At 44.6% G+C, this 10,388-nt stretch overlaps 1 protein-coding gene across 1 annotated transcript; it reads left to right on the top strand.

Annotated features, from left to right (window-relative positions):
• The first annotated feature begins 1,801 nt into the window (after positions 1-1,801).
• LOC101783500 (putative E3 ubiquitin-protein ligase LIN-1) lies at positions 1,802-9,628 on the top strand. The gene is made up of 18 exons (XM_004963777.2): positions 1,802-2,211; positions 2,258-2,497; positions 3,553-3,613; positions 3,721-3,963; positions 4,343-4,422; positions 4,506-5,687; positions 5,760-5,901; positions 6,215-6,460; positions 6,555-6,852; positions 7,013-7,134; positions 7,395-7,514; positions 7,741-7,872; positions 7,950-8,072; positions 8,164-8,274; positions 8,348-8,494; positions 8,572-8,697; positions 9,063-9,179; positions 9,271-9,628. Exons 1-18 carry the CDS (start codon positions 1,802-1,804, stop codon positions 9,286-9,288), a joined length of 3,918 nt encoding a protein of 1,305 aa, XP_004963834.1. The 3' UTR covers positions 9,289-9,628.
• Positions 9,629-10,388: the final 760 nt, after the last annotated feature.

Genomic DNA, 10,388 nt, shown 5'->3' on the forward strand with positions numbered 1-10,388 from the left:
GCGCGATATGGGATGGGACGGCCGGCGGGCGAGCGGGCGCGAGTGGCGGTCGTCGAGCGGGCGCGGGCGGCGGCCGGCGGGCGAGCGGGCGCGGCCGGCGGGCGCGGGCGTCGGCCGGCGGGCGCGGGCGGGCGCGGCCGGCGGCCGGCGGGCGCGAGCTCCACCGCGGCCGGCCGGTGGAGGAAGAAAATACCTGTTAGTATGACAGGTGGGTCCCACGAACGGTGTTAACAGGAGAAGAAAACGGTGCTCGTCCCGTCTATAGCGATCTCTCCAACCAAACAAAAAATGGGATCATCCCATCCCATTCAACCAAACAAGAAATGGGATCATCCCATCCCGAAAAACTGGAACGGGACCGTCCCGTTCTACATTGTCTCCCAACCAAACGCACCCTGACAGCACAAGGTGGTGGTCAATATCTCTTCTGCAGTTTACTCCAGGCGCTGCTTTGTATTTTTGCAACTGCGTGGTAAAGATTTAGAATGTCTCATCTGCTGTCTTCGACTTGCAGTGGATTGGATATATGCAGTTTTGGACTAACGATTGGATCTTGTAATGGAGGCCGGATTCAGTTGCAAATTGTAATGCATAAGATCCAGCGCAAAACCCTGAGCCCTGAAAGTATTAAAGAACGTTTTCTTGACAGTAGAGCGAACGCATATACGAGCATCGCATTGTCTAACTGTAAAATAGTGTGTGATGATATATCTAAACAAATTAAATGTCTGCTAGCCTGTCTGCGTAAGGGGAATTAGGATATAAATCCTTATAATTTAGACTAGATTCTGCGAGTTTAGCTTCAGGACAATCTATCTCGTTGTTCAAACACGCTGAGAACCCTCCATTTCGATATATTTTGTCGTCGTTAGTAATGCCATACGTAACTCGCAATATGAAAAATTATATTTTGTTTTAAGAATTCGGTAAACCATGGCAACTGAAATCACGGATGGTGGATTCACAATCCCCTGTATTACATGCCACGGTTTATTTCTCAGTTTTTTTCCCAGATCAAGCAAAAAATTTGTGCCAAATTAACAATATGATTGTATTACGCCTTCTCAATAAGGTATCAACTAAGGTCATATATTTATTTCAGGTCCTGATTGGATCCACCCAATTAAAATTTAACTAGCTAAAGTTTAATTAGGAGTGTTTGGATCCACTAGCTAAATGATAGTTGAAGAGATACTCGCCTATTCTACCCTCCCCTCCCACTTTAGAATCTTTTCCTAAGGAAGATGGAGGGGCAATTTGATCATTAGCAGTTTAGCTGGGTTCAACCATCTAGAGGAAATTTTAACCAGCTTTAGCTGGGTCCTATTTAGATCCATAACAGCTAAATTTAGCCATTTTAGACGATGGATGCAAATAGAAGCACACAATGTAGGAAGTTGAAAACAATCCGCTATATGTTTTGGAATCTGTTCCACTATAATTACTGCAGACGGACTTGGTCACTGACGTGTGAGTCCAGTCACACGCGGGTCCATGTGTCAGAGGGGGCGAGTCACTCTAGTGTAGTACTGCAGAGAAGACTCGCCCATTCCATGACCGCTTACTCAATTCCTCGTATTTATTTATTCACACACACACACGAGAGAAAATTTAACCTCCCAACCCTCACTCTCTCTCCAATCCAGTGCTAACGCTTCCTTCCATGAACTCAAGAAGGGAGGAGAGGGACCAGTTGCTTCCCATACCAACGCAAGATTTCCCATGAGCCACTCTTACAAGGCACACGCTTGAGACGGCGAAAGAGTTCGCTGAGCACCGGCACCGTGGCGACACCACCGCAATGCCGACGACGGCGCCTATAATGGCGTTGCCGCCGCGCGCCTCCATCAGCTCCCTCATCTCCTTCATCCAGTACCACCTGCGCTCGCTCCTCGCCGACCCCGCCGCGCTCCACGCCGCGCGCCGCCGCTGCCTCGCGCTGCTCGCGCATCCTGCCCTGAGCCACGACCCTCCTAACACCACCGAGCCCAAACACGACGACGAAGACGAGGCCGTCCTAGCCGCACTGCACGGCGCCATCGACGCGTTCCTCATCCCGGCCTCCGGCGCGGACTCCGCCGTTGCCGCCTGCCTCACCGGCGTCGAGGAGGCGCTGCAGGCCCCCGCGCTGCTGCCGGTGCACGGCGAGACGGCGGGGCTGGACAACCGCCGCGTCGCCGCGTGCGCCTACTTCTACCTCGCGCTCGTGCGGTGCGCGCAGGAGGACGCGTGGCAGATGGCCATGGACCTCCTCCAGGCCGTCGCCGTGTGCCCCGCCGCGGTGGCCGCCGCGGGCGACGACGACCGTGCCGGCCTCGCGCCGCGCGCGCTCTGGGAGGGGCTGTTCGACGAGGGCGTGCTCACCAGGGCCGGCGCCGGCGCCGGCGCCCGGCGAGGAGGACGTGGCGCGCAGGGTGGCCAGGCGGTACAAGGACTGGCTCATGTACTACAAGGTGGTGGCCGCCGCGCCGGACGCCGGCGGCGCCGAAAATGGCGGGTGAGTCGCTCGGCTCGTTGGGAAAAGGAGGGGGCTTTACCGCGGCAGTTATAACGGTATACGCATACGAGCACGTACATCTAGAGTATACAACCGCGTACGTACGCTGAGGGGGCATAATTGTACGTGTATACGGTATACTTGGAGTGACGGTGCAAGCCTGCAATGCTGCATGGCACGCTGATGAGGCGACTGCAAAGTGAAAAGCGAAAACTTTTCCTGACAGAATGATAGGATTGTAATGTGCTGAAGTAGGCCTGTTTTGTTTTTTTTTTCTTGGAAAGATTTTGTTAACCCTGCCTTTTCTGCCCAAGGTCCCTTTCACCTTTTATAGGTCCTTTTTCTCGCTTGCTAATTTTGTCCCCATGGCTTTTCATGCAAATAAAATTGGAGGAGGATTTCAGAAAAAGTTTAATGGCTGTATTTTGGTGACAATGGCGGAAAATGTTACAACTGCATAAGAAAATCTAGGTTACAAACTTCCTATTTTCTTCCTATTTTCTGACGCAGGACACCATCTTGTGATTTCTCAAAGGAAATATATCCCTTTTCATTTGCTTTGCCCAAAACACCCATATTTGGAACACCTATTTTTACAAGTCATGGGCAAATAACTGTCGAGTCCCTTAAATGCTGCAAAAGGGGAAAGAACAGCACTCCCTTTTCCAAAAGGGATTCTAAAGGCAAATGTCACGCACCTTTTCAGCCAAATGCCATCTTCACATTCCTGGCTAATCCAAGCAAAGCTGGGGGCAAAGATTCTCCACCAGCAGCTTGAGACAAGCATGTACACTAAACCATCCTGGTCCCCTGCAGCTGCATGCCTGCAGAATGAATGATAGTACCATCTGGAGAGATCGTCTTCAGTACTGATGCATTGTCTGCATCTATATATAGTTCAATAACTAATAGGCGAAATCATGCTGTCAGTGTAGTTGCTGCATTGTCTATATGCCCTCTCTGCAGTAGTGGCTTGCTACTATCTGTAGGTGTAGAAAACAAAGGCACGGCTGTCTAGCTGCCTGAAATCTGAAGATATATACTTCCATGAGCAGGTGCCTTCAGTTAGGAACATCGGGAAACTCTGTTGTTGCAAGATGGCTGAATTCTTCGGAGGTAAGTATCATATTCTGTCCGCATATCCTGATGCAATGCTGTATGTGCATACAAGAGTTGATCTGACCTGCATTTGTGAGCTGACAGTGAATTTGGCATTGTTGCAGGATAGAACAACCCAGTCAATTGATCATGAAGGAATGAGAACGGCCTCTGCATCACGGTTCGGTGCTCATGATGGTCTCGCTGAGCTGAAGGATTTTCTCAGCATTGCAGATCAAGATTTCCAGGAAGATACTAAAGGGAGCTCTGACAGCAGATGCCTCCATGAGATGCTTGAGGAGTCGCAGTCCGGTTCACCTGTTTCCTTCTACTCACATCTTGATTCTAGTGAAGAAAGTGATAGTGAGGTAAAACATACTCAATGCTAGCTAGCTTCAAAGCTTCATTGCAAATTATACTGGTTAAGGGATATAGTAACCATTTTCAGTACAACTTGATTTCAGTTTTTATTGTGCCACACTTATCTGCAGTACAGCTTCACACCAGCCATCCATGATTCCATGTGAATTTTCTGTCACCTGAGTCGAAAGTCCAAATGATTAGAGATAAACGCCTACGTTGACCAAATATTTGTGTTAGTCGAGCACTAAAACCTGGATCTGTTGTTAATTTTTGCCAAAATCATTTCCTGGACTTATATATGTGGGCTGAGGCGTCTTTATTGCAACATTTACAAATGTTGGAGCAACCCCTAGACTTTAATGGCATCTAATTCATCTGAAGCAGGCAGCTCCATATGACAAAGGCAGATCAGCAAAGATTATGCCAATAGATGCAGATTTCTTGGCAGCTAAACTCCATGAAAGGTACTCCATTCACATTGCACGCGGTGCTGTTTCCTGTTCTGCCTAACCTCATATTTCTTTGTCTTGGTACCATCTTTGCTTAGATCAAGCCACAACAAGAATCTGACATGGTGCACATCTCCTGAAAATGCGATGATATATGCTCCAGAATCTCCGATGTACCATGTCGATGACAGCGAGATGAAACCAAACGGTTTGCAGTCAAACATATCACATGGCTCACTGAATAATCTGTCAAATTCGGTTCTAGAACTGAAGAACGCTGACTCATACTCCACATCCAACTATTCTGCCAAGGATGGCATGTTTCCACAGTGCTCACCAAGGTGTGAGGTCAGATGCTTCAGCAACTTCTCGACCAAATTCATCAAGAAAAGTTCCCTGTCAGATCTTGTCTCCAGAGGAAGCATGAGCAGGAAATTCAAGACTTCCACAACCAGTGAGGACTGGAGCGATGTTAGTTCACGCTGGGGGAAGGACAGTCAGGTAGATTTTCTTGAGAGGTTCGAGAACGCGGTATCGAAACTATTGGTTTCAGATGGATTAGAAAGCTGCCTAGATGCTGGCTCTGAGGTCACAACTATATGGCAGTTATTGAACAACACTTATGAGGTGAGACACAAGTCATCAGTAAGGCAAGACATCCTTGACCAGCTGCTTGACAGCATTTCGACATCTAAGAAGGACAAAGTGATCAGGGCATCAGTATATGTACTACTGCTCATGATATCTGAAGATAGAAATGTGATGAGAGGCATCAAGAGGAAGGACTTCCATTTATCCAATTTAGCCACTGCATTGAAGAGAGATGTTCATGAAGCAGCCATTCTGATATATCTGTTGGACCCTACACCTTTAGAGATAAAAAACTTGGATCTGTTGCCCTCGCTTCTACGTGTTGCCTGTAACTCAGACACCCAAAAATGGCCTGCAATGCTTCCACTTACACCGACATCAGCATCGATAGCTCTCATTGAGATCCTAGTGACAGCATTCGACTATGTAACAAACAATGTTCACTTGGCTTCCCTCAGCTCCCCTCCTATTTTGTCGAAGCTTGTTGATGTTGCGAAGAACAACAACTTGGAAGAAGGTGTCGCCCTGGCAGCAATTCTCATCAGATGTGGGCGTCTCAATGGTAACTGCAAGAAGTTCCTGTCACAGGCTACTCCAGTGGACCCATTCCTTCACCTTCTCAGACGAAAAGAGCACCGTGCCAAGTGTGCTGCACTTGAATACTTCCACGAGATTCTTCAGATTCCCCGGTATGATGCAGACCCTGAAAAGGTGTATTCTGTTATATATTTGCCTGAATAGCTTGTGGAATTGTGCAACAGGTCCTCGGCAAACTGTCTGCTCCAAGAAATACGACGGCAAGGAGGCATTGCAATTATGCACACGTTGATGGCCAGCCTCCATCAAATTGAACCTGAACATCGAGTTTTAGCAGCTAGCCTTCTCCTGCAATTAGATATGATGGTACATATACACTGTCACTCTGTCAGCTGTCCTAGATACATCTAGGCTAAATAAGCATTTGCAGTCTAAACTGTTAAAGAACCACGAAGAAACTTCCAAAGAGACACCCCAAAATGTTTCTGTTTGTTCCACATACCCATATGTTTTTCATGGTTCCATGAATCGTGCAAAAACGCAACATAAAAGCATTCCTCCTTAGTAGTAGTATTACTTTGAAGATATACAAGTGAATATTTAAAACAACCGCAACATTACAGCTAGCAAGTAAACCTCACATTATCTGAAGCAGCAGGTTTTACATTCCTTTTTGCAGGAGAAAACAGATGGCAGGAGTGTGTTCCAAGATGAAGCGATGGAGGTCCTATTGGACTCTCTATCATCTCAAGAAAACAGTAAAGTGCAGGTGTTATCAGCATCATTTCTTTCAAACCTTGGAGGGACTTATTCCTGGTCAGGAGAACCATATACTGCAGCATGGGTCGCAAAGAAAGCGGGTCTCACATCAACATCTCATAGAAATACAATCAGGAGCATCGACTGGCTTGATTCTTGCCTGCAGGTTAAGTATCAAAACACTCTTTCATTTGGCAAACATAGAAATAACAACTTCATGGTAAGCAACATAATAATAATGATGGCCATATGTGATGCAGGATACAGAAATAATCACATGGAGCAGTAGATCCGCACGAGCAATTATTAAAATAGGAATACCGTTTATCAGCGCTTTAGCCAAAGGAATGCAGAGCAAGATCAAGGGAATCTCACATGATTGCCTTGTATGCACTGCATGGCTTGGAAGTGAGCTGGCTGCCCTTGGTGAAAATGCCATCAGATATTCTGCTTGTGAGATTTTGTTACATGACATAGCAAGTCACCTGCATCCAGGGTTTGATCTTGACGAAAGGGTTCTAGCATGCATGTGTCTATACAATTACACCTCTGGAAAAGGTAAATAGTACATCATTACTATCTTATATCCAGTAAACTTTCAAGAGCTATTTTGCACATCCTAAAGAGTAAAGACTCTTGGAATGTAAACATCCGAGCCAAAGTTGAAGGAATGATTGAAACGCTATATTTATGCAAAGTTATCATTTTCTAACAACAGGAAAGCAAATGTTGATGAGCTTGTCAGAAGGGTCCCGAGAATCTCTTAGGAGGCTTTCATCATTCACATGGATGGCTGAGGAATTACTTCAAGTTACAGATTATTTTCTTTCCAGCAAACCAGTGAGTATTGTTGGAACTTTTCTCCTTATCTTCCCGCCTTTGTTTCATACTACCCCTGTTCCAAGCAGGCCTTCAAGTAGATCTTCTTCTATTAGGAGCTAATATCATATCTGTTCAACATGGATCTCAGAAATTCTTTAGGCTTGCCATTGTTAACTTCAAAATCTATGCTGAGATCATTTTTACAACATTGCTAGCTAGCCCGTCATGTAACATGTTTCTTAAACACAAGATTTAATTTTCTGATCTTGTCAGTGCAGCGTGTATCATGTGTACATACACAAATCCTGGAAATTGGTCAGCCTAGCAATGGTGCAGCAACTGCTATAGCAGTCTTCAGAGGACAGCTTTTTGCTGGTTATTCTAATGGCACCATCAGGGTAATGATTTATTCCATATGTCAGAATTCAGATCATAACCATAGTTTCAAATTACCATAAATCTACGAAATTAGCACATAATTTGTTGCGTTACAGAAGTTACTTGGAAAGGGACTTTTCAAAAATGATAGAAACTCTGTACTATCACACACCAAGTTCACTGCTTCAGTTCATGCAGTAGTATTTACATAACTAAAATTTCCCAATACTTGGGTGTTATGTGCAGGCATGGGACATAAAAGGCCAAAGGGCAGTAATTATCAGGGAGGTAAAAGAGCACAAGAAGGCAGTGACTTGTTTTACACTATCGGAAACTGGGGAGAACCTTCTGAGTGGATCAGCAGACAAATCCATTCGGGTAACCAAAACAACCAGATTGCTAAAACTGCAAAAGGATATCTATTGCTGGATGTTAAATTACAAGGTCATTTGCAGGTATGGGAAATGGCACAGCGCAAGCTTGAGTGTGTCGAGGTGATTCAGACAAGAGAGGCTGTACAAAAGCTTGATATTTGTGGTGACAAAATCCTTGTACTGACGCAGAACAATGTTCTCAAGGTACTCATTGACTTACTATGCACTAGAAGATAACAAATAGCATGCATAACAATAATGATGTTTTTTACTTTCATTCTTCTTGTTGTCACAGTTCTCTTGTGCATCAAGAAGCAGCCAAACATTGTACAGGGGCAAGCATGTCAAATCTCTAGCTGTATGTCAGGGCAAAGCTTACCTTGGTTGCACAGACTTGAGTATACAGGTTAGTTTTGTGGTTACAAAAGCATGTAATAGTATTTTGGATCACTATATGTAAAGAAAAAGATTGTCAACAGGAACTAGACATGTCAGTTGAATCCAAGATTGAGATAAGGGCACCTAAAAGAAGATGGAGGATTAGGAAACAATCCATTAGCGCCATTGTTGTATATAAAGATTTGTTGTATTGTGCTGGTGCTCAAGTGGAAGGTTCAGCCTTAAAGGTATTAATCAAAATATTGAACTTGACCTCTGAAAGTTATGAGATGAAAAGAAATGTGAAACTTTAAACTTTTTGCAGGACTGGAAGAAACGATGCAAACCTAATATGACAATGCCACTACCAAAGGGAACAAGTGTAGAGGCAATGGCAGTGGTGGAAGACTTCATCTACTTGAACTGCAGTAAAAGCCCTAGCATCATTCAGGTGACATGAATTTCCTTTTTTTTTCTATATCAGCTACAATAAGTTATGTAAAAAAAGGCAAAAAAAATTCAGGTACTTGAGCACAATGTACTGTTAGGAGATCTCTATCTGCTTACAAATTTCAGGCTTTACTCTCTGAAAATTGTTGGGCAGTCCATCGTGATCCTGTTCTAGGTACGAAATGGAAGTAACATTAGGTGATTAGGTCTCACCAACAAGAACCAGAGGAACCAAAAAATCCATGTTCAGTGAAGACCGGCCTACCATTTTATATCTGATCAAAGTATAGAAGCCATACCTGTAATACCTTGGATAAAAAAATACAGGATTCGCCAGTCTTGATTCCGCTTCTGAATTTATGATAGATATGGCTGAGGGAGAAGCAGCAGAAAGTAGGAAGGCTATCTGCAGGAAGCAAGGTGACGAGCTTATTCGCCGCGAACGACATGATCTTCTGCGGTACAGAAACTGGATTAATTAAGGTCAGTACCAAACAAATAAATCTTGAGGAGTGACACTTATGGTTCTCTTAGGATAAAGTCATATAGAAAAGTCTTGCAAATGTACCTACAGGCATGGATCCCATTGTGAAGACTAGAAGCAAAAGGAACAGAGGAAGGCTCAATCTTGTAAATGCAAAGGAAAGCTAGAGTGTACAGGAAACATGAAAAAACAAAAAAGAGAGCATAGCATTGTATAAGCCCTCAGGAGGACACAACAGCACAGCTGGCATATTTGTGTGTAAACTCCATGATTAGCTTGTCCTTCAAAATGATGACTAGTAGCTTCATAATGTAAATACTAAATAGTGTGTGTGTTTTGGGAAGGGTTGGTGATTGTGAATGTCAATAAAAGTAGAGTAAATTTCTTAGGACGGCATATACTTGTGGCAGTAATACTATCCAAGAATGGGATTTTTATGAAATCATTATATACTACCTTGGATAAAAAAAAAATGCCATTTCGACATTGGCAGGCCTCCAGAGTATGGTTTGACTATTAATTCCTATTGCAATACGTTTGTAAAGCCCCAAATTTATATGACCATGGAAAAGGTTTCGAGAAACACTACCCATACGATTTTCACTCATGATATCAAGAAAAGATGATGTTTATAATCAGAATCTCGAAATTTTGACTTGATATACATAAAAAACGAAAAGTATCTTTGACTAGGAGAGCAATAGGGAAACACTTTGAGCAACCAAGTACCTTTGCCGATTCCGGCAAAATATGTCAGAAGACTGCATATGTCATTCGGGCCAAACATGTTTGGGCATCCTGGGCCCAATAAGAGACACGAGGGGGGCTGAGACTGATTGCTCCAGTTGATGATAGAACATGTACGTCGAAATTAATGGCGCGTGCTAACTTTACGCTCTGTTTGCTTGGCCAACGTTAACGCAGTACTTACGATGTTGGAATGTTTTTCTGTCGTACAAGTAGTGTGCCATGAGCCGACAATAGTTTTGTGTGTGTGTGGAGTGCGTGTGTCGTTAAGAAATTAACTTGAAACAGCCCCGTGTATAGACCCCCAGAGATAAATCAAGGCGTAATAATTAAGCTCGCGTGGCTTATACATATAATTCCCCATAGTTTAAGGTGCTGAGTGCTGCTGCTGACTGCCGAGGCCGAGGCCGAGGCCGAGACGTTCGCCCGGCCGTTGGGCCAAAGCGAAACGTAACACGGCG

Source organism: Setaria italica, chromosome III, assembly GCF_000263155.2.
Source record: "Setaria italica strain Yugu1 chromosome III, Setaria_italica_v2.0, whole genome shotgun sequence".
NCBI classification, from domain to species: domain Eukaryota; kingdom Viridiplantae; phylum Streptophyta; class Magnoliopsida; order Poales; family Poaceae; genus Setaria; species Setaria italica.